This window comes from Harpegnathos saltator, unplaced genomic scaffold (genome assembly GCF_003227715.2).
Source record: "Harpegnathos saltator strain DR-91 unplaced genomic scaffold, Hsal_v8.6 scaffold376, whole genome shotgun sequence".
Lineage (NCBI taxonomy): Eukaryota > Metazoa > Arthropoda > Insecta > Hymenoptera > Formicidae > Harpegnathos > Harpegnathos saltator.
The window spans coordinates 359,180-384,471 of NW_020230179.1; the positions used below are offsets into that span (position 1 = coordinate 359,180).

Consider the following 25,292-nt stretch of genomic DNA (forward strand, 5'->3'; position numbering starts at 1 on the left):
TAACGTCCGCATTTCATATTCACGTTTTACATTCAATCCGATTCTCGTGTATCCTTGCCTTCGATACTGAAAGTGGACACCGTTGTGAGAAAATTTCCCGAAACTACTCGTGCGTCGAAGAATCGGTCAGACGCGCGCAATGTACGTATCAAGTTTTGTCGAACATAAATTACAAATTAAGCTCTACCGCTCTCAAAAAGACTTCTTGTGTCGTTCTTGCTTTCGCAAGAGTATTCACGATCGATCAATAAAGCGCAGTGCCGAAGTCATCGGAAGCATCGACGCCAAATTTGTTGTTGACTCATCGACCCTTGGAAATTTCAAAATTATTAAATTAACAAAAGTTAGGGCACTATTATAGTAATATATTTTTGATAGTAAATAAAGTAAAAAAGTCTAATACTATTTTTTCTTTCGACAAATAGTTAGCGAGATATCGTAAGTTTAATGTTGAAAAAGTTTTCCTTAAATATTTCAAAAAATATTAGGCAAATAAAGAAATGTTTCAGACAAAAGTTGTTAAAATTAATTGGTAGAAAAAGAAGATATAATAAAAATTGGGCTTTCTATTTAAAAAAATTAAGTTGACCTTCAACTGACCTTGAAAATGCCCTCCAAATAAAAAACTGATAATGCCACTCTCTTTCCCCTTCGGAGTCATGGAACATGTGTTTTAGCTTTTTTTTAATATCTTTCACAGTTTTCGAGATATTTTACTTGTTACGTTTGAAATTTAGTACCCTGTACAATAATTAACAGAGCAAGATGAGGTCATGCACATTTTATCGCCGATGCGAGCGGCTAAATAGCGCGCCGTCATACCCGATTCAAAGCCGGAATAAAATTATTGTCTCAAAGGGCGTCGAACCGCTAAGACCCCCCCCCCCCCCGACTACTGTTGCTCGCCGCGAGTGACGATGCATCGGAGTGCGTTATTAACGTTCAAGAAGGTGGCTATCTACCTTCCGGTCTCCACCCAGCTTTTAAGGTAATTAAATGGACAGTCGGGGCCGACGGACTGCGAAAATGAGAGAGCTTCAACACGGCGCGAAGGAAGCCGCATTTCACTTACACTCGCGGTCGTGCGTTTCCCATGATGTATCTAGGGCGTAAATAACACGGGGAACTCGATCATTCGCGCGGACGTGAAAGATGGAACAAGATACGTACATCCTTACTTCTCAAGGATGAGACACAGCGCCGTAGCTCGGAGCTTTCGCAACGAATCAAGAATTAGTCGAACGAGGCCTTCTTTCCGGCAGCTCGGAGTTCCATATCGAGGTGATGCATATCGTCGCGCGGTAATAACGTTATTTTTTCGCCACATCCACACATACCCACACGTATCACGTATGCATGGGCATTTTCAAGCGAAGGTGAATGCGTGGGTCGATATTTCAAGTTGGCCTAATCCAGCCGGCTCATGGCGTAAGATCACGCCAAAGAAGTCGAGTTACATAATCTGTCATGCGCGTCTCTCACGAGATCGTATTTCTCGTCGGACGACATGCGCCTCTTGTTATCCCATTAAAAGTCCCGCGAATAATTCAGACGCGACCGCGCCAGCGTAATACGCTCTTCGGCTTTGCGCGTTGTTTCGCTGCGGATGTTCGTGTACGAAGCGTATTCGCCCGCCTCCTGATGTAACCACATTTCGCGACCGCTCGGTGAAATGAAAAATAGACGGTGTCCAGGGCGAGATGTATAGGAATATTGAGAGAGTCAGGGAATGAAAGGGGGGGAGGGGGAGACGGGGGCGAGGGGAGAAGGAGCGAGAAAGATAGGACGGATAGAGACGCTGTAGTGCGCGCTGATGGAAACCATCGCTCTCTTGCAAATCTGATTACGCTCCTCCGCCAGCTCTTCCACCATAGTCATTCCCCGCTGCTCTTTGACAGGACACACGGATAGCACGTGTCCGTGTACGTCGCATGGCTCACCAGACCCCGATGAACCGCGACCATCTCGAAAATCGAATAGGGGTTTGTCCCAGCCATTGATTTCCGCCTCGTTTGCCGTCTCGGCTCGAGGAGAATGCATGGGAAGGGAGAATTTCGAGTATTTACGGGCCAGGCCTGTCCGTCGGAAGCGACGGAATGAGAAAACAACGAAACTGTCGAAAATTAATCGAGCCGAGTCGGCTGTTGCTGCTGGTCGGGAGGGAGATGTAAGGCGGACAATTTTCCAGACGCGAGAGGGGAGCGACTCCTGCGACGACGCAACCCGCTATTACTCAGGCTAAAACCGTAATCCGAATAATTACTCGCTCGCGACGTTTCGTACGTAATACGACCCCGAGCAAAAAATTATTAGGGCCATCCTCGTGAAGCACAAGGCCCCGATAAGACTGAAAGTAGGATGCCCTAAAAAGGGATGCCTCATAATTACCGCTTCAGGCCCTGAGATGGATCTTTTAGGGATACCTTAGATTTTACGAAGGCTTTGATAAGGAAAACTAACGAGGGCCTTAGAAGGATTTATTAAGGTTCGCCTTAAATTTAATAAATAAGGCTTTGATAGGCAAAATTGATAAGGGCCTTAAAAGAATTTTTTAGGGATGCCTTAGATTTTATGAAATATAAACATTTTAACATGGAAAACTGATTTGGGCCTTGGAAGGATCTTTTAAGGATGCTTTAGATATACAAAATTAAGCTTTGCTATAGAAAATTAATAAGATCCGAAGCGTAATAAAATTGTCATAGTTTAATATTGTTTTAGTAGGTATGTTCTATCTGGTTCTTTTAAAGATTTTTTAATTATACCGCAATTAAAAACAAATGTTATTAGTTTTATTAGTTGCCATATTCATTAGTCTCTTCCAAGGACTTTTCTACTGTTGCCTTCATTTTGAAATGCAGCAAACTTTAATAAAAACAGTAGCAGGATTTTAATGTATGTGTAAAGAATGCTATATTTTATTATAAAGTATGTTTATGTGTAAAGAATGCTATATTTTATTATAAAGTATGTTATATTTTTAAAATAAAAAATTCTTGTTGTATACTAACAAGATTGTAGAAAAATAAAGAAATTACGGTCTTTCTTGAAATGAAAAGAACAAATATTTTTGCTCAAGCAATAATAAAAATATTTCCTTATAAGGCTCTATTAATATTGCCGCATAAGGACCTCTTCGTTTGCGGGGGTGTGTGTATTTTCGTAAATATTTGATTGTAACACACGTAGCGTAGCAGTGTGCAAAATTTGCCCGTTAAACCATTTGTTACTCATCTTGTAGGACCCTTGACTTTCTATCCCTACCAGGGCCCGATTAATGCTAGGGAAAAGTAATCAGGTCCTTACCAGAGCCTTATTAATTTTTCTACTCGGGATGTTTGCCGGAAATCAAGTCCTCCAATTCACACGCGAGGTTCATATTCGCGATGATCGATCGTATTAACATCCCGACATTAATAATCTGTCATCGACGACGGACGTCGACGATTGCGATCGACGTCAATTTAATCCGGCTATGTTATCGCGGAGATCGATATACGGGCGAGTTATTTTAAATGACGAATCTCGACGAGAGACACACGCGATCGCTTCTTGATAGGACCGGTCGTCTTCGATCTTATCGAAGACTACGTATTATTGCGATATCGTTGCTTCGCTTCTCTCCTACGCAATCGGTAATTAACTTAATTAACTCTTCGTTTACGGGGGTGTGTGTATTTTCGTAAATATTTGATTGTAACACACGTAGCAGTGTGCAAAATTTGCTGATTGATTAACGCAGCGCACACACCGGGTTCAGATTCTACGCTCTGAGCAGCGATCGGAAACCATACGCACGGGACCCTCTCCGGGGATCGCGAGCAGATTTCCTCTTTCCCAGAGTTAGCTCTCCGCAGTTGTAGCAGGAGGTCCCTCGGGGACCTCTTCCTCTTCCAACCTTCCCCAACATTCGTCCGCAGCTCGCGCATAGAGAGAGGACAATACAAAACGGCACTGGAAAAAAGAAGAGGAAGAAGTGGAATCCTTTCAGTGGTGGTCCTTCCTCGTTCGAGAATCCTTCTTTCTTACGGGCTGTCTTCTTCTTTCTCTTCCTCTTCCTCTTCTTCTTCTTCTTCTTCTTCTTCTTCTTCGCTCCCGTATTCCAGCAGTTATCTATACCTTCTCTCAAACAATTTCCTTCCCTCTTTAACCCGGTTCTTATCTCCGGATAACGGCGGAAGCAGGAAAACTTGCGAGAGAGAGAGAGAGAGAGAGAGAGAGAGAGAGAGGAGGGAGAAAGGAGTAGTAGCGGTGAGTCTCGAGAACGCGACAGTCTCGGAATTCCACGCGCTCCTAAGCCGTATTAAACTCGCTTAACGGATGACTTAGTAACCCGCAAGATCGCAGAGCTTGCTTTGGAAAAACATGTTTTTGAGAATGGATCGATGCTGACCGTCGCGAATCGTTCGATACGCACGACCCGCCGAGGCTTTTTAAATGGACAACGCGGCTGAATGGAACGAAGGTAGCGGGACGTAACACGTTCGAAGCCTTTTGAAATGATCAGCTTTGGAGTTCAACCGCGACCGATTGCGATGTATCACCGTACACGTTCGGACGAATTTTCACTCGATCTATCCGGTGCTTTTCACGCAAAACTGGGCCTGTGTAGTTGTACGGTATCAGCGTTTTGCAACTTTCCATGTAAAGCGACCTCCACACCATGCCGGCCGCTGTTTTCCGTGCAAAGCGAGAATCACCAAGCGAGCAACTGGCGCTCTTCGCGTCAAAAACGAGGTCTATGATGTTTGCATATGTAGCGGGAATAGCAAAAACAGCTCGCGACATTCCTCGAGACCTGGCTATGTAGTTTCGATTCGCGACATGCCTGGTCATCAGGGATGTCTCACCCTCTAATCGAGGCTCCGTGACGTGGCTGACCAAATCGGCCAAAATTCAGCCAATTCGCGAAATGGCCAATTCCGGGCTTCAGCTGGAACATGCGCGCATACGCAAGAAATGAAAATAAAATTAATTTACAATATATATTCTGCTATTCTCAAGAAGGTTTCCTTTGAAAATGTCTCTTCACCTGCAGGCGAGGCTAAACGAATGGCAACCGAATTCCGATCGAACCGATGACAAATTTCCGTAAAGGCGGGACCACTTGATTTGAAGTGTAAGCACGCCGGTTGAATACTCGGCAAATATTTAATCTGCGTCCTTACTTTCCTCCAGGCATTTCCCGATGCATGCTTCACGGTATCCTATCGCGCAGACGGACGTACCCCGGGATAGACGTCGATATTTTACTCATCTTCTCGTCTCTATACCGGCCCTTTCTTTCTCCTCGGCGCATGAACTCGGCGATTAACGCGACCGGTTTCGCTCGAAATGGCGCGTTGTGCGAGAGCGAAAATGTTCATTAATCTCTCCTGGTTTTATCCAACGTCCACTAAAAATGTAAAACGCGCCGTTATGCAAATTTGTGTGCAATTTTTCTGAGAAATTATAAATCATTGTTGACCACTTGAGCGGCAATTAAGATCGACAGTAGCACCGTCGCAGAAATTCGCGAGTTGCCTCTAAATTGATCGATAAAATATCCCGAGCAAAAAATTATTAGGGCCATTCTCATGAAGCATAAGGCCCCGATAAAATTGAAAATAGGATGTCCTAAAAAGGGATCATTATTATATTACTATATCAGGCCCTGAGATGGATCTTTTAGGGATATCTTAGATTTTATGAAATAAGGCTTTGGTAGGAAAAGCTGAAAAGGGCCTTGGAAAGATTTTTTAGGGATGCCTTAGATTTAATAAATAAGGCTTTGATAGGCAAAACTGATAAGGGCCTTGGAAGAATTTTTTAAGGATGTCTTCGATTTCACGAAATAACGCTCCAACATGGAAAACTGATGTGGGCCTTGGAAAGATCTTTTAAGAGGATGCTTTAAAATCAAGTTTTGTTATAGAAAATTAATAAGATCTGAAGCGTGTAATAAGATTGTCATAGTTTAGTATTGTTTTAGTAGGTACGTTCTCTATCTGGTTCTTTTAAAGATTTTTTAATTATACCGCAATTAGAAACAAATTTTATTAGTTTTATTAGTTGCCATATTCATTAGTCTTTTCTAAGGATTTTTCTAGTATTGCCTTCGTTTTAAATGCAGCAAACTTTAATAAAAACAATAGCAGGATTTTTATGCGTAAAGAATGCTATATTTTATTGTATAGTATGCTATATTTTTAAAATCAAAAATTCTTGTTGTATACTAACAAGATTATAAAGAAATAAAGAAATTACAGTCTACATTTCTTGGAATGAAAAGAAGGAATATTTTTATTCAAGCAATAATAAAAATATTTCCTTATAAAGCTCTATTAATATTGCCTCATAAGGACCCGTTAAATTATTTGTTACACATTTTGCAGGACTCTTGTCTTTCTATCTCTACTAGGGCCCGATTAGTGTTAAAAAAATAATAATCAGGCCTTTATCAAAGCCCTAGTAATATAATTTTTCTGCTCGTGATTACGTACTTGAGCTACGAGGGAGCAGAAGGCTTGTGCAGGCAAGCAGCAACGTAACGTTCAGCGAATGCATATTTCATTAAACAAAATTCACCGCGATCGGCATGTGTTACAAGCCACACTATCCCGTAATCTCGATAAGCCACGGCTGGCGTAGATTTGCACATACACACACACATACATACACATGGGCGTTGATATAAAGTCGTTTGCGAGCGTAGATTTTATTGGGGCGAATTTTCAAGCAACGTCACTACCGCGGCACGCCTCGCAACGAGCGAGCCAGCATGACCGCGTTTACAATAGCTCATAAATATGGACTAGACAAGCGAAAGTTCAAAGCTTATCGGATTTCAGCTTAAAAGCGAACACTTGGCTACAGAAGCGGCATTAGCGCGCGCGTGTACATCTTCAGCGATTGGACTTCGCGAGGCATTAATCAGCTTATTAGCTCGAGCGCCCCGAGATGGTCGATTGAGGATCGATTTGCGCATGGGTTTGCGGAATAATGCGCTCGATCCTGTATAACTTGCGAACTTGGCAAACTGCGGAGATCGTTAATGCAACTTACATGCGTCGTGAAAAGTTCCAAGGTTCACGCGGACTCGCGCGCAGCCGATGATTTATACGTGCGTGAATTATTCACGACAACTCGCTGAATTTGATTCCGCAGCTTAGCGAACTATCGATAATGATGAACAGGCTGATGCGTACTTTAAACGAGATTTCTCGGCGAAGAAGCGGCTTTAACCTTTTAACGTCTACTGATGGTAACTACAGTTACCAGAAAAGCATTTAAGAATCCATAACTTAGTCAAAAAAGGAGATATTTTCGTTTTCTTTGCACCTGCACTGTAAAGGTGAATTCTTCTTCTAAAAAATGGTATATAAATTGTATGTAGATTCGGTTTAGTCTGTTTTTAGCTCAGTTTTAATGATAACATGTTTTGTCAAATTCCAAGTAGGCATAGTTAGTATTGTTACTGACATGTAGAAGTACACTATGAATGAATAGATTGGTGTCTGTTATAATTTTATACATTTGGAAGCTTTCTCAGATGCAAAATGTGAAATTAAAAGAATACAGAAATTAAAAATGGCGAATCCAATATGGTGGACACGAAAATCAAGAACTCAACCTATTTTCGTGAAACCGGAAGTGATGACCTACAGCGCCTTTTATGCGGCGAAAAATGAAGGGACGATTGACTATCTAAATGGTGATCTATAAGATATTCTTCTGAAATAGTAAGCTTGACGCTCTGAATGATAAACTTCACTCACAAATATAGTAAAGTTTCAGCTCAAAGATGTCAAGCTGACTACCAGAGTTACGTCGTGTATAGATTACCCTTCATTTTTCTCTATATAAGTTGCTCATTTCGTATATGCTTTTAGGCTCCAAGTCATATTTACCGGTAAACAAAAAGCGAACGATAAAAAAACCAATATAAAATTCTGATATTTTTTCGGTTATCACTACTTATAGTCTCAGTTCAAGAAAACTCAAATTTTATTCTTAAAGCACTTATAAAAAAATCGAACGTTAAAGGGTTAAGTAAGTCCTGGCCGAAGGAGTCGCGAGTGTGTTTGCTGCATTTTAGCTGAAAATAAAAGAAACTCCACGGCGTATTTGTAACACCCTTGCGCTCTTTGCGCGGCGGTTATTCGCGCGAAACGTTTTGCTTCTCTTGCGAGAAGTGAACTTTCCAGAATAATTCATGCGAGCCATATATATAGAATTCACATTTCGCGCACGTCTTCCGCCAACATTATAAAATATGCAAAATCCACAATTTCATATATCATATCGCGCTAATTATCGTGCGGATATTCCGTTGCGAGAATTCCACTTATTTTACCCGTTATCACGTTCGGTGCGGTTAAATTGTTGAAATTAACGGTAATGTCTGGAGCGAGCCCCGCGCGCTGATTAGCGAAATAACGTTCGTGCCGAAAAATTGATGAGGCGCGACTCCGTAAACGTGAAGGACCTCGACGACGAGTCTCGGCCGCCTTGACACAGTGACACGAATGTAAGCGGTGATAGTAGTTCAGCTTTTGGCTGACCCACTTTCTCTAGTCATCGACGCTAAATCTTTGTTCCGCGACCACGACGCACGCACACACACGTTCCGTCGCTATTTTTAATTAAAGGCGGAACAGTGAGACATGGAACTTTTGTGTTCTCGTATTAACGATATGTAACATCCATCCGCGTCCGTTGGTCACTGGCAGCGCTGACTGAAGTGAAATTCTGATCGATAGCCGCAATGCCATTTCGGATGCCATTTTACGTGTAATTACCTTCTTTCTCACGGATGATTTTAGGACGCTTAGTCTCGTCAGGGCGAGCCGATCGCGAGAGAGACGTCGAACTACGTATTACACCGAAGATTAATCCTCGACGTGTCCCTGCGATTTATTTTTGCCCCTGGTGAGAAAGGTGAAAGGGGAAGATCAGCGGTTGGGAATATATGCGTGGCCGACGATCCCCTTTGCTTCCTCCTCGCTCTCAAGCTGAAATCTTATGTGTCACTAATTGCTACCATTGTTACAGCCGTAAGAGACAGAGAAACAATGGGACAAAGGCAAAAATGCGACTTTGTCGACAAACTGCCAGTTCGCGTTCCTGCTTACCATCGCACTCGCGCCAAGTTCGCCGATCGATTCCAGCTGCGCGCATTTTCATTGTTCAACCGAGCACATTTCTCATTTATAGGGGAACGATACCGAGAAGTTTATGTATATCGTAATTGTCTCATATGTTGTGCATCTTGAAGCGTTATCGCTTCATTGTCGTCCATTGTCCATTGTCGGCGAAACGAAAATAGAAACTCCCGCTGGAAATTGCATATCGCATTATTAACATGTCCGCTATCGGTGTCGCATGGCGGCGTGACGCCAATGATTCCTCACGAGAGACCGACGTCACTGTCGTCAATGTGTGTGACACGTCGACGAAATTCTTTTTCCACATCTGTATTGTCAAACCAAGTCTGTTTCATACAAGATCTGTTTACACAAAGAAGAAAAGGAAAACATACGAGCAGAGATCCGTTGCAGCGCGGGGAGAGTTCCCGAGAGATATTTTGTCGCGGACGTATTAATATTCAAGGGATAAGCATGCTTTAATCGACGTTACACTTCTTCCCGAACCCGTGACCAAACGGTCGTCTCTCTTCACGGATTCATCTCGCGTGTTTCAGGCTCCGCCGTCTCATAGAATTTGTCGGATTCAGCACCCGGAAGAATGGGTTGGATTCTGCCCGGACTTGGAGTGGCTTTGGTCATCGTCATCGCCGCCGGCGCCACTCTCGCCATTTGCAAAAGGTGATCGCACGGCATTATCCCGTTGTTACAGACGCTTCTCCCCCTCCCCTCTCTCCATTATTATTACCGTTCCATTGATTTCTTCCGTGATATCTGCCTCCTTCCCCAATCGATGGGATAAGAATACAATGGTATGCTAGTCCTCGCAGAACGGCTGATGAACGTACTAATGCGTGCAACAGGTAGAAAGCATCACTCGGCGAGCAATTATTACACCAGTAATTTGGTGCCTGTTCTTGCGCGAGCACAAGTTTAATCCATTCTTTCCCGAAAGAATAAATCTAGACTCATCTTGCTCGAGCGCGAGATATTACGAGGGCTGCGGGTGAAATTGCGACTTCCAAAGTAATCCGTTGCTGTGTGCGAGCGTATATAGCACGGCGAATCAATTAATCTAGAGGAACACGATGACATGGTAAATACGTAAAAGTCGGAACAGCGCGGACAAATTATATTCTCCAATAAGGAAAGGAGAAACAAATTGTAGGGTAAATCCGGGATAGATGAGCACAGTTTTTTTAGGTGGAAATGACACATCTGTATTATTGCAATAAATGATTAACAAACTCAGTAGAGGTGTAATGTTTAAGGAGAATTTTTGTGAAAAAAATTCATGGGACGCCAATAATAACGAAATATTAAAAATATTCTGTGAGGGATAGATGGTCCAGATGTCCAGATTAGATGGTCATATGTGAAGGGTTGGTTGGGCATGCCTATAATAATGTATTTTACATCCCTTTATTAATTATTTTTTATTAATCCTTTTATTAATTATTAATAAAACAAAACGTTTCCACAAGTTTCTTCTTATATAGAAACCAAGGCCAACATCGGAGAGAAGGTTAAAAAGTGGCGACATAGAAAAAGGCATTATGGGAAAACATAGTTTATTAAAGGGAGCAAAGAGAAAGCAAACTCTATTCGACGTTTTTAAACGAAACAGGAAGCTGTTTAATATGTACTGAAGTTTTTAATGTTAGGTATATTGATAATCGAATAGATATCGGATCGACGTCTTCTCGACACGTCTAAAGCATCTAGAAAACGTCGATCCGATGTCCATTGCTTGCTATTTCTCGCTGAGTAGGCTGTCCATCTAACCCTGATAAAAATAAACCCCATCTCGTTTGTGAAGATGCGTATTTGTCGCGTGAAACGTAGTCTCGGTGACGGATTTTCAGATGAAGTACGCAAATATGTTTTTTTTTTAGTTGTTTAAGCCCAAATCTAATGTAACTCAAAATAAACCATATTCGCAAGGTATTTGTCCGACATGTGAAACGTTTTTGAAGTTAATAGAAACATAAAACATTTATTCACAACAACAGTGTCTTTGTGCATCAAGAAGAGACGCACCTACATCCAACTCACAATTGACCGATCAGCGCTGATGCCTAGCATATATTAACAAAATTAACAAAATTAGCAATTGTGCAAAATTATAGCGAACCATCTATCCCCTATGCCTATCTATCCCGGTCTTCTATCCTACTATATTAAAAACATGTTTTAATTCGATCGTCGAATCGACGTGGACGAGATCGGAAAATGACCGAAAAATCATTCGCGCAAAAAGAAAACGCGACGAGCAAATGAATATTTTTGCGACAAAGTGATGCTCGCGTATATTTATTTTTTCCGAGTTGTTTTAATCAATCCATTCGCCGCGATAAATTGAGCGACTAAGCCAGCAAATCGAGCGGTTGGTCAATAAGCCACGCTTACTTACGTCGGCTTTGTTCTCTAGCGACTCTCAGTTACTTCATTTGATCCTTTGCTTCATTCTCGACGTAGCGGTTGTTTCCGCATTGCGTTTCTCCCGCACGAGCCTCTCCTGCGTCTCGCGATACTTGCGCTACAAATGTAATTAGTGCTTAGCTCCCGTTGTCTCTCGTCAATCCGGCAGATATTGCATCGGATGGCAGTTCGGCACCAGGAATGTCTGGAGTGTCTGCGAGGAGTGGAGGCAGAGGCTTTCCTGGCTTTGGGCACCGCGGGAAGAAAAGGTAATTCGCGTATCTGCGCGAGCTCCGTTTTCATATTTCATCTGGATATTGTCTGGAAATATTATCACATATTGATAGCTTTATTGCCAGCTTGTTGTCGATACTCTGTCGTGTTTAAATTTACACAGAGCTACATGTCGGTGTTATGTATATTACGCCTATATTGCTTAAAAAGTATACACAGGTGCTGATTACGGCACATTGTCTCGACGCGCGATTTTAATAAATAAAAGCTCGCTGTTGGACCTGACACAGAAACTCGTAGCCTCGCAGTGACTTTATCCCCCGATGTGTTTCTAATCGTACGACACCGTTTGAAGGTGGGATTAGTAAAGGCTCAGCACCCAACCGCCCAGACAATACCAGGCCTATATCGCCAGGCTGGGAATACCTCTCAACATCTCTTGCATAGCGACAGCGACCTCCGGCTAGACGCGCAAGGCGCTTTCACCAGGTATGCGACCGAGCGAATAATTAAATGTGCACTACTCGGTAATATAATATTCATGCAATAGCGGGGGAAAAGTGAATACGCAAAGAAACTCGGTGAAATTAAAGCGTGACTTTCGAGAGGACGCCGTTTGAATAAATTCTCGCAGGAAGAAAGTTTTCCCTCTCGATGAAAATTAACGTGAAATGTTTCTCCTCGGAGTTGAATTGATACTAAGTGCTACGATGAAATTTATTCGCGTGTCGGAAAATACTAGTATATACTGCAGAAACTGCAGTAAAATATTTCTGCACAAAAGTATCCGGAGATAAAATTAAATTAGTTAATTACATCCGTGCATTCTTGACGGAATTATTAAGTTAGATGATGCCATGTTATGTCATGTTGAAAAATTTGTACGAAAAGTTGGGAAAGAGCAGGATGTACACTGATGTTTTGTTAAAATGTTTCTGTTAAAAAAGTTACGTTTCAAAGTTGCGTCAATCAATAATGAAACACTGTGACCACATCGGTTCTTATCCCGGTAAAATCAAAACTTTCTTCCTGGAAAACTTGGCGTGTTCTAAGTTAAAATTTATTCAAGATAAAGAATTTTGTAAAGCTCTTATTAAGATGAAGCAATACGAGAGTAACGACAAATTGTGATAAGAAACAATTATAAGTTTTATTTGCATTTATTTAAAATATATTCTACACGCAGACACAAATTCTTATTATATCTTTCATAATTTATTTTCATAATTTTGGCTAAAGACAATCACAATGTGCGGTTGGAACGTTCCGATAAAAATTTGTTTTATATCTTTGTACAGAAGAATACCTATATTGGACTAATTTTCACTCTTTCATAATTTGCAGATACTTAATAAAAATTGGATAATAAGGACTAATTAAAGTTATCTTTGATTTGTTTGTGACACTCTGTAATTTTTTGAGATTTTTTGTACATCTGTAGATACGTTTTTTTTTTTAACTTTTGCAAGTAGTACAATTTTGGCAACTTAAATTTTATTTACTTAGTTGCTTAAATTATACCACGGAGTTTCCCAAATTGTATTGTGTTTCTTTTATCGCACTGATGCAATTAATTTAAAAACTATGAGGAGATAAAAATAAAATACAAACAATTTAATTAAATATATGTTTAATTGTAATTATAGTTTCTATATTAAACCAAAAAAATTTGTTTAATTATAAATAAACATTAAGATTACAAAAAATAACGTGCTCTTGTTTTTAAGAACTTAACTAAAAAATTAATTAAAATCACAGTTTATATAAAAAACTAAGAACTAATAAGAAAAATCTCTTTTAATTATAAAAATAAACATTAAAATTATTTATTAAAATAATTATTAAAATTATATTCATTTCTACGTGAAGTTTATTTTACATGAAAATTAATTATTTCATAAAATCAATTTTTGACCACGTAAGTAAAAATTGCAGAATTCATCTATTACATCTTTGGAATTAAAATGACAGAAATAAAATATTTTTGTTTTCAAAAACTTCGCTAAAAAATAAATAATTATTGAACAAGAACCTATTTCACTTGTTTTTCAATTAAAACGAAAAATAAATAAAGATAACACAAAGGAAAAAATAAACTGCGCTTTATGGATTTTAAGGACCATAGTCACAAATGTAGTTTTTCTTGGAAATTTTTAAATTTTACCGGTACAGTATAGATAATCAATAGGTGGTAGGATTTAAGAGACTAGTCGTATTTTTCAAATTATGGCAGTAAAGTATACACAGGGTAAGATTATGTCCAAACTATGCCGTGCAAACATGTCAATTTGCATGTAGTATAAAAATGACAAGCGCTTAAATTGATACATCACTTTTGACACTTTCGAAATATATTATGTAAAAGTGGGTAAAACTTATTTCTAAAATTAGAAAAGAACAACCTTTATTTGCTTTTTCTAACTTTTGTGCATAAATTCGCCTTTTCTCTATTACTTTTACAGCGATAGATGAACCTCGCACAATATGCAGATGCCGCTAGGCCTTCGGATTCTATAAAATAAAATAAAAATAAAAATGGTAAAATTGTACATGAATTTAGGAGCCGATACAATATCGACATTTCCCTTACGATATATTTTCAATGAATGCAAACGAGACCTGCAATCGACAGATTTACCATCCCTTACTACTGTATTGTTTCAAATGAACTCATGCAGCACTCCATCTCACTTTTCCATTTTGGTTTTGCACACACGCGCGCTATTTTTCACACGTATAGAATATATTATGCCATACTATTATGCAGATTCGAGGCTGTCGACAGGGACCTGCACCCTCCCCTCGGCGGCAGCACGATACCACCTCAACCGCTACGACCCGCTCCTCAACCACGGCCGACTGCGCGTCCGCGACCGTCTCCTCTGCACACACCGAGCACCGCGGACTATCTTAGGATGCAAGCGGGCCCAGGCCCGCTGACACCACCACCGTCGTTGCAGAGAGGACCGATGCGGCCGAGACTCTCCGGTCCGTCCGTGTTTCTCTTCCAAAGCGAGCCGCCGAAGAATCACGGCCCATTCCAATCATCGATCGAGCATTCCGCCTTCATGTTCGACGATGACACCGCGAAGACGATAGCGGAGAGTATCCAGATGACGCCTTATGCCACTCAGAATCACATAGATCCCAGACTCGTCAGGTACGTTTCACGAACACGAAATTTCAGCGAACAACGAGGGAGGGACCTTCCGCCTGAATAGCGACTAAATGTACCAAACTGTCAATGAGTAAAGGATTTTATTTGTTAAATATATCTGTTACATCAGATGTGCCTGGTCAACTTTCGCCACATTATCTCCCACAGTCTGCCAGATGATTTTTATCTCCATTGATATAACATAAAAATCACCTGGCACGTGACAAAAAGTAACATGGCGGACCATACCTACCTCTTGTGTCTTTGTGCTTGAGGAGACTATTTTCTTGTCAAACGCAAAATCAGTAGAAAGCAAGTACATTCGTTTAAGAGATGTCCTCTTAAAAGCAGTTTAATTTAACTTCTTTGTCGAGACGTTGATGTCTACGGTGATTTTACAGACAATTCGAGCCCCCGAAAGACCCGGCGCGGTTTAGGTATGGCATGAACCCTCCCATAGACAATCATCACGATAACTTGGACAGCGAGAGTATCGATAGAAGTTACAGTAGCTACGACATCGTCCAGAGGAATCATATCGCACGGCCATACGCGAGGAACGAGCCCATAGGATTACCACCGAGCATCGGTTTCAACGTCGCTAATTCACCGAGCACAACGAGCCAGGTCATCATGGAGTCGATATACGGGCCTCAGACTGTCTCGCAGATGCTACAGAACAGCGAGGAGCTGAACGGCGACTTGAACCGCAAGAACAGCGAGATGCAAAATATCGAGATGACTCCGTTCAAGAGCAGCGTCCATCAGGAGAACATCGATCCCTACATGTTCCATGGCGGCGTTTCGAAGTCGCAAGATCTCGAAAGAGTCTCGCAGTATATACAGAGTCTGCCCGACCTTCTCGTCTATGAGTCCGTGAACGAGCTCGAGGCGCATCAGAATCGAGACCCAATATTGTTCACGAACGCCATTCAAGAATCGATCGGCCATACAAAAGTCGCGAGCGAGTCGGCCTCGAGTCCAGTACCGCCGCCGCCTGCACCGCCGGATCCGCAGAAGATCGCGAAGAAGAGTAGCCCTACCACCGGCGAGAGGATCTTCAGTGCTTTGAGATCGGTCACGTCGCAGAGCTATATAGATGCCTCGGAGTTTTATAAGTAAGCTCGTTGCGGAAGGTCACGCAGTGAAAGAAATCGTCTCTCGATTTAAAATATATACCGCACACGCAGAGTAAAATTATTATTCACTGCCACACGTTCTTTTCTTTTTCTTTCTCGGCAATTTGCACGCGAATTCATCCGTGAGTATGTATTTCTCACACGTCAGCTTGTCATGGGATATATTTCTTTATTTGCAGTTCGGTGCTCTCCTCGGCGCAGCAAGTGCAACGGTTTACGTTCCCGTCGACGTCACCGTCGTTTGTGAACGACACTGCTGGAAATCACTTGCAAGATGCCGAATATCTGCAAGATATGCGAGACATTTACGCGGAGGCTGACACAGATACTGTTGGTCTAGACGTCTCGAGGCGAAGCTCCGATCTTTATAGTCCTGAACTAAATCTGGAAGCTCACAGGACAGCGCAAGAAGTACTAATTTACATTGTTTATTTTTTTTATTTTAATATTAATCGGGACAATGGCATATTTAAGAAAAATTGTTGAAAGTATATATCAAGTTTAATATTGGTTACAATAATCGTGCAATTGTAAGCAGATAAATCAGATATAATCTGATGTAAAACATTTACATTTACGAGATTTATGAATCTCTCGTTATAGTTTCAAAAAGTTAATTACTTTTATTCATCCTGAATTTTTTAATTTTCTCCTCCTCTTTTATATTTTTATTCTTTGCAGGTATACAATAGTCTGCAAGATCCGCCGTCGTCTCCTTTGTTAGTGAAAGAGAACAATCACGAGTCTTACACTTACTTATCGGACCCGAGTTTTACTCGCACGTCAGAGGTACGTAAAATTTTTTTCTAAAAACTTTTCTGTAATTCTCTGTTGCAATTCGTTTGCAAAATACTTATACCGTGCGACTGTAAAGAATATTTGGCAAAATAACAAATAACCCCTGTCGAGGTCTATTAATTGTCCGATCATGCTCCAGGATATTTTCAACAGTCTTGAGCAAAGGCGTAAAAGTATAGAAAGACTGAACGGTATTCAGGAATACGTAGAACTTGACGCTGCCGATCCATCGAGGTAAGAACTAGCCAAGTATTGTTAAGTGTTAATCATCATGTGTTAAGTGTTATCAATCATTCAATACGCATTCACATTATTATTTTTCGTCTATCTACCGTTATAAAATCGGGGACATATACGACGTTCACATTTATTTCCCCAGAAGACGAAACAGCCAGGAACTCTACGCCGCCCTGGAGGAAGTGCAGCTGAAGAGACGGCTTTCACAGGCAACCACATACTTTCTTTCTTTCTAAGAGAAAAAGATAATATTCATCGATACACGGTCGACTAATCTGAGAGAATGTGTGTATCTATTTTTAGGGTGTGGAGGAATCGTATCTGGGTTACGTATTAAACGATCACAATAGATCAGGGAATCGTCGAGGCTCGCTGGTCCCTGAACCGGAGCCACCGCCTGACGAGTCCACATTGAAGAGAGCAATCAGTTGCGAAAGCGTGTGCTCCGACACCAGCGTCAATCTGAACGATCTGGAGGAGGCACCCATCGTCGGACACATCTGCGTCGGGCTTGAACATGAGAGATGGTGTGGTCGTGGAAGTGACAGCGAAGCCGACATGGCCGTGAGTGTTTTGGAAGCCAGGGATCTCATTGCTGCCGATGGTTCTCCTGCGCAGGACACTTTCGTTAGGTACGTGTCCCTTACTCGTATCAGTATATATCGTTGCGTGTAAAAAGATTGGAACGTTATTAAGCAATCTGTCTGTGCCAACTTTGCACAAACATGAGAAAAAATTAAGTTACAGATTGAAAAAAATTTACTTGCATCTAAAATACCAATTTAACGCATTGTGTGCAAATTTCATTGCTGCGCCGATTGAATATCTGTCAATTGATAATCTACTTTTGTACAAAAGTGTTGGAAAACTGTTCTTTCTGTTCTTTCGTAGGGTGTGTTTGTTACCCGACAGACAGACACACGTGCAAACGAGAATTTACAGAGGATGTCCGTCGCCGAGCTACCAGGAGAAATTCCTGTTTCCCCTCGACGGTGACCCAACAGGCAGAACACTCTTCGTCGAGGTGCTTTTCATTTGTTACTTTAGCCCTGCCCCGAATCATTTGTTTCACATATGAATTAAGTACAATTTTTAGAGAGATGGATTCTATGGAGCACATTCGCGATCTGTCGCATGTCGTTTCTCTTCTCGTTGCTCAGGTATTCTCCGACGAGTCCAACATCGGCGGCGGTGCGTCCTTAATCGGCGAGGCCAGTTTGAAGCTCGAGTCTGCAGCGAGACCGCCAGCTACAACTTGGCTGGCGCTCAGTGGACCTGCCTCACCCACTCCGCATCTAGGAGAGCTCATGTTCTCTCTCAGTTATTTGCCAACAGCGGAGAGACTCACTCTCGTGGTAGTCAAAGCCCGTAACTTGCGCGGCGCGAATTCTAATCCGGGTGATTTCTTCGTTAAGGTTAGGACTTGTAGACTTCTCATTTCCACTTTTATACTACTGTCGTAATGAGATAAAAAAGAAAAAGATTCTAACTTCTCTTCTCGCTAAGGTGTACCTACTTCAACACGGAAAGAAGATGCACAAAAAGAAGACTTCTGTGAAGAAAGGCGAGAAAAGTCCGATCTTCAACGAGGCGATAATATTCAGCGTACCGGCGCACGCTTTACAGGTCCCGACAACTTTCTATCTCCTAATTACAAGAATTATAACGAAAGTATCGCATGCATCAGCACGGGAAGCTTGCGACATTTACATATCTACGGATTACTCCTGCAGACAAAGTTTAGCAAAGTTAAATGAACGATTTAACTAAACTTTCAGTTTAGTCAAATTGCATTCGACTGTAATCGCTTTTGACGGTCATACATTCCCTCATCATTTTATCCGTAAATATGTTTTTCCAACTCGAAAAAGTATTTAAAAATTAAATTAAAATTAATAAATCTAACTTAATTCCAACTTGGAGAAAAATTAAAACGTAAAAATATATACAGGATGTAACATCAACATACAAGTCAGTATGATGGGTTGCTTGTCCTTATTCGAATGATAAGATGCAGAGATTGCCGAAAAAGTCACTCGTTGATTTTGTTGATAATGATATTTGCAGTGCTCCCAGTTATGACAAGTGCAACTATTTCAACTTTGTACCGTGATCGTTATCAACAGTTTATCAACCGTTTATCGTGCTTTGAATTAAAAATGATGTTTGATAAAGCGAAACTGAAAAATAAATATTGTGGAATTAAGCAAAATAAATAAAAGTAATAAGAGTAATAAGTAAGAGGTAAATAATGCAACATACTTTCTGGTTTCGCATAATTTCTCAATTACTTTCTTACGTTGAAAAGTTCGATAGAAATTGGAGATTAGAAAGAACGATACAAAAATATTTAAAATATCTTATATATTTCTTATGTATTTCATCCATGTTTTTACAAAAGATCGTTTCTGCAGACATATGAATCGACTAGAAACGCAGTATAAATTTATGCGGTCGATAAACTGTCATCACAACCACGGTGCGAAGTTATTTGCACTTATCATAAAACAGCACTGCGAATATCATTATCAACAAAATCAACGAGTGACTCTTTCGGCAACCTCTGCGTTATCGTCCGAATAGGAGCAAGCAATAGGAGCAGGTCATACTGACCTGTACGTTGATGTTACACCCTGTACATACACACTTCTCTCGTAAAAATGTCCTGCAAATATTTCGCGTGGATCCTCACTCAGAGAGAACGTACTCCTTCCAGACTATACAACTGAGATTGACGGTGGCGGAATTGAACGGCGACCAAGGAGGTGCGAACGTGAAGGCGTACTCTGTCGGACACATCATCGTAGGATCTACCTCGACGGGAAGAGCCTTAGCTCACTGGAGACAAATGTTAGCGGCCTTGCGGCGTCCGGTTGCCATGTGGCATCCTCTCAGGAAGTAGAAGCAGAACCGTCCTCCGGCGCGATCCGGAGGAAAACGACCAGCCGAGCGATTCGCTCGAACGGTTCGACTGCGTATTCGAGAGCGATCTCGAAGTACCACTTTTCAGTCGATCGTATAGCATTGTGTGTCATGGGCGTATTCTTCGGTGTATTTATCGTCGAAAAGGGTACGCATATGTTGTATAATCTTCACGTAAAAATAAGAATACAGTCTCTCGCGGAGATACGCGTCTCATAAGCGTTTATCTATTATCAATCTAATATTAACGATCATTCGGACCATCGTGCGGCGATATGCGCTGTTCGTTGACAGAGGCATCAGGCCCGAAACGCACTGACTGATGGTGAGCCTTTAGCCTTTAGGAGTTGTAAAGTAAATTCTGACGAAAGGCGTCCCCCGCACTTCCATGTTTCGAGCATTATTACGACCTCTCGCAGCGCAGGAGACTCCTCTCGCCGAAAATTACGTTAAAATTGTTGGACTTGAAGTGAGAGACTAAAAGCCTTACCACAGCCATTTCCGTTTCCGGCGACTTACGCTAGCGACTTAAGATCATACCGCGTATCGCACAGTTAAATCGCACAGTATCGAATATTAATAATTCCAATCATTTGATTCGTCGATGCCATCGTCGATCATCATCGTTCACGTACATGAATAGGCTCTAAAAAGTGTTACCCGCGCCGTCGTTCACGGTAATCGCGAGTTTGGCGGAAAAGGAAGACCCGGGCGAATTTTGCGTCCGGGTCGTCACTTCGGACTCTATGAATTCGCACCATTGTCTCGCGACAATGAGATCTTCCTCGTAAACGGACAGTTTACGTGGATCTCTACCTATTTGGAAATATTTAACGCGGCCGATTGAAACGTTCGACGCGAAACTTTACAGCGATGTGTTCCGTACAATGTTACATATCTCTCCCTGAGCAATTAAGTATTTCAAGCAATTCATTCGTCTTGGGTCTTTTCTTAGGGATGCTTGGTTCAACTGTAACTTTCTTCCCTAGAGGTCGGGTGTGCTCTCTCCCATCTTTGATTGTTGCACTTCATCGTCACTTTGAGTAAGCAAAGATGTTATGCAGAAGCTTTGCGCGCGTTTATCAGGCCCAAGACAATGCGAAAGGGAGGGGAAGGGAGGAAAAGGAATAACGAAAGCGACAGTGGTAGCGGTGAAGTAAGAGCGAACACGAGAGAATACGAGACGGTGTTTGTAAAGTTTCCGCGAAAGTTCGTGATTCGTCATATAAGTGTTAAAGATTAATGCATCTTCCATCTGGACATCATCACGATCCCATCGCGCTCACCACCACGTCGTGTCATCGTTCGTTGGTAATTAATTATTGATGTAGCGAAGTTTCAGCAAGTAAAAAGCAGTTCGACGCGAAAACTTCGGGGAGGGGGGAACTTCGAATTGCTGCGTATTATTTCGAACTCTTTATATCGAAGTTCCCCGAAATGTGTAACGTTGTTGTATGTGCTGTGGACATGTTAACGCTTATACAGAGTTTATCACTGACGTTATCGCACGACATGCCGACCAGTTTTCCCATTTGCGGCAATGATCGCGTTCAAGTCTCTCAAGCTGATTGCTGAAGTATTCTTTCAAACCGACGTCGTATGACTTTACGATGTACATACATAATTATCAGTAAAAAAAAAATTCACACTTTTCGTTCTCGTAATTGCTCAATTATTCGATATTGTTTATCAGCACAAAATTCTTCGTCGCAAACGCCTGGAAATGTTCGACTGATGTCACAAACACACGACTCGAAAATTTTGTCGCCATGTACGAAACAAGGGGAATTTATTTTTTCACGGACCGGCCACTGATTGTAATCAACCGATCTCTTACAATCACCATTTTACGTTTGACGGTAAAGTAATAACACGCGACGAAGAAGTCGGTTTTGAGCCGGTCTTAGCACTCGATGGAATATTGGAACTATTTTGAGACTGACAACTTGCGATAGACACGATATAATTCTATTGCATTCGTAAAGAATAGAAGATACACGATCTTACGTAATCGCCATAGCTCTTTAATACAATCGTTACGTGTTGATTTCTCGGGCAGTGTGTCTCGCCTTTCTCGAAAACCAAGGGTCACAAGTTTTGACTATCATTAGAATTTAAATTAGATTAGACTTAAGGAGAGAGTATCGTGAACTAGAATGTAAGGGAAAAGCTCGACGCGTTTCCACGTATAATTATCTCACAAAGAGTCGCTGCTGTATAAACGTGACCCGGCATAGCGACGTGCGTGCCTATTTCTTCGCGATTTGCACTCCGAGGATTTGTTAAAGGATGAAATGTTTCTTCGCATTTGTTGCTTTCAGCAGGTTGTTGTTGAAGAGTTTAAGTGTGCGATTCTGTCGATACTCAAGCAAAAGTGGAGAACGAGCCGCGCGTCAGATACTGTCTTCTCTCTGCAGGAAACAAGCGAATCAAAAAAGAAAGAAAGAAAACAAAACAAAACAGAAAGAAACGTCGATAAGCATTCGTTCTGTGAAGTTGAGAATTTCATCGCCACCGAATGGATCCCTTCCAACACACGCTTATCGTTTCCTTTGTTATATAATGCGCGCGCGCGCGATCGGGGCCATCAACGTATGAGATCACCGGATTCACAGTTCCGACACTGTCGATCGACCCTGTCGAGAGATTCCCGATCACTACCAAAACAGAAAAAAAGAAGAAAACGAGGGAGAAGGAAAAAAAAACGGTCGTTAAGATTCGCACGAATTAGACACAGCCTTTTGGACCTCAACGCCTATTCTATATCTATAACTTTTGTACCTCTTCATACACATACATAAAAAACAGAAAGAAAGAAAGAACTCGCAGGTCTAGTCTTTGTGTATACGCGCATATGTATACGCGCGTGCACAGGCACGTGTACGTATATACATATATTACGAGCAAAATTCTACGAACTATACTATGTACTCTCCACGTCTCTTCACATCACTTATGGAAGCCAGATATATCTCCCACTTCATACTTATAAACTTACGGCAGGTTTTTCTATCGCCAATTACTAATGGGACTAATATCGCTCACACTTTCTCGTTAACTTCATAAGCTTAACCGTAAGGAACGATACTTATCTCTCTTAACTTTAATATACATACACATACGCGGGACGTTCCATTTTGCTCCGAACAAATAAGTCGGGGAACTCATAAACCAAGAAATAAACAAATGTAATAAATATTTGTAGGAAAAAGATACTTCGAGTGTAAAAGCTGTAAGATTTCGAGGAAGTAACCTGGCTGTAGCTGTTGAATAGAAGGAAAAGAGAACTTTAGCCAAGTTCCTCCCCCTCACGAGATTTTGCAATTTTTGTTCGAAATCTTTTCTTCCCGCATCATCGAATTGTTTTTTTTCTTTTTTTAAATAATTCCACCGTTTGGATTAAGATGGTGTATCCCGCGTGTGCATGCATACGTGTGATATGTGCGAGTGCGTGCGTGCGTGTATGTGTGTGTGGTGTACAGGGTGTTTCTCAATTAATTGGCCATTAATCACATACTGTTGTTTCTCATTAAAAGTTGACATGACAAAAATTGAGAATTATTTTTCTCTTCGTTTAACAAAGTAATAATGTACACACAAGCGCACGCGCGTACACACAACATACACACACATACACACACACACGCACACACACATGCGTATACGTGCATATACATATACATATACATATACGTGGTGGCCCGTGAGAGTAGCTACGACAGACGAAATTAAGTTACAGAGTGCATGCTTTTTTTGGAGAAGCACACAGTGACGAGTATTTCTGACGAGATGGTTGCTAGAAAAATTACTGTGAGAGCTACTGTGAGAGAAGCGATAGATGTGCTATGACCTGCTACTTAAATCCGTATTACGTTTTGGAGAGTCTTTTGTGCCAACACACAGTTATACTGTTTGTTCTCGAGTTTCAAGTAATAATAATTTTAATAATTTTAATAATTTGTCAATGTAAGTGCAATTTTCGATCATCGTACACCTTGTAGTCAAATTTGCAAGCGTGCTTTCCTCGCGCGTTCCCCTCGAGTAGTATCTGTCGAGATAATTCGTCCAGGATAATTTCGCCCGAATTACTCAGACTTCCGCGAGATACAGTTATAATTTGACGGGCTGTACCTAATACCGAAGCACTATACATAAGCGACGTATGGTACGCATTGCGCGTACGCGTAATTTGTACGCATAATATATACATATAAAGCAAGATAAATTAGCATCTAACACTGTTGTATATCAGCACAAAATTAAACTTTTATTCTTAATACCTACGTGCGATTCGCGTCTGCGCCGCATACGCGTAGACTCTATTACGTGTCTCTGCGATTGATGTGCACAGATCGACGCAACAGCTTCAATGTTTCTGTAATGACGCAATAATAATCAGGACTTTTGTGTCAGTCGCATAATGTTCCCATAAAGCGCAAAAGTTGCAGCAATATTGCTGCAACATTGCAATATTGTTTCAACGCTGTGGCAACGTTTTTTTTTTCAATTTTGTGCGCTGTATAGATTAACACAAAAAATGACACTCGTGCAAAAAATGGCACTTGTAATACGAATCACGTATATACACAAGAAGAAGAATAACATTTGTACCTTCGCTACTTCGTCAAATAATCAACAGTCATGATGCACGCGAATATATTGACACGATGCGAGTGATGGGAAAATCCTGATTGTTGCTATGTCATTGTGGACGCGTTGAGGCTCTTATACCGATCTGTGTGTACGTATGTGTGTGTATGTGTGTGTGTGTATGTGTGTATGTGGGCGGCGTGTACAGGGTGTCGCGGGAAACGGACGCGAAGGTAACGATAAGTAAATTAAGTTCGAGATGTTTGGGTGGTTTTCTGCATCAATAAAAGAAGCATAATCGCCTGCTCCTTTCCTGATCGTATAACGTAGAATTATGTCGTGTACGAATAACACGAAAATACTCGAGTTACTGCTGCTGCTGATGCGCGCCGTTTTCCGAAATTCCCGTCATTGCATCAAACTTAAACCCTATGTATTATTACATGCGCAGGAACGAGTTCAGGGGGGAAAGGAATACGAGAGCTGTTACATAGTTTGCATCTTGTTTTTCAAGATTTAGTTTTGTCAGAGGCTAGCTGTAGAAATAAATGGGCATGAGAGAAAGAGAGAAAAAGAAAGAGAGTGCCGAGCAAAAGAATGAAAGGGCAGAAGAGAGATTGGAAAGACGGACGCAGAATGGAGAAAATACGACAAAGGGAGAACAACGGA

At 41.3% G+C, this 25,292-nt stretch overlaps 1 protein-coding gene across 5 annotated transcripts in view; it reads left to right on the forward strand.

The window, feature by feature from the left end:
* The window catches only part of LOC105192090 (uncharacterized), a 49,458-nt gene extending 24,487 nt beyond the window's left edge, over nt 1-24,971 (forward strand). For all 5 annotated transcript variants that reach the window (XM_011155964.3, XM_025300556.1, XM_025300559.1 and 2 more), the window contains exons 2-15: nt 9,683-9,806; nt 11,716-11,815; nt 12,136-12,269; nt 14,548-14,940; nt 15,339-16,055; nt 16,256-16,487; nt 16,758-16,865; nt 17,014-17,108; nt 17,254-17,320; nt 17,415-17,743; nt 18,003-18,135; nt 18,272-18,526; nt 18,618-18,737; nt 19,828-24,971. In XM_011155964.3, the coding sequence (XP_011154266.1) occupies nt 9,727-9,806; nt 11,716-11,815; nt 12,136-12,269; nt 14,548-14,940; nt 15,339-16,055; nt 16,256-16,487; nt 16,758-16,865; nt 17,014-17,108; nt 17,254-17,320; nt 17,415-17,743; nt 18,003-18,135; nt 18,272-18,526; nt 18,618-18,737; nt 19,828-20,013 (2,949 nt within the window). In that variant the 5' untranslated portion in view covers nt 9,683-9,726 and the 3' untranslated portion in view covers nt 20,014-24,971. The remainder of the gene's footprint in view (nt 1-9,682; nt 9,807-11,715; nt 11,816-12,135; nt 12,270-14,547; nt 14,941-15,338; nt 16,056-16,255; nt 16,488-16,757; nt 16,866-17,013; nt 17,109-17,253; nt 17,321-17,414; nt 17,744-18,002; nt 18,136-18,271; nt 18,527-18,617; nt 18,738-19,827) is intronic.
* The last annotated feature ends 321 nt before the right edge of the window (nt 24,972-25,292 follow it).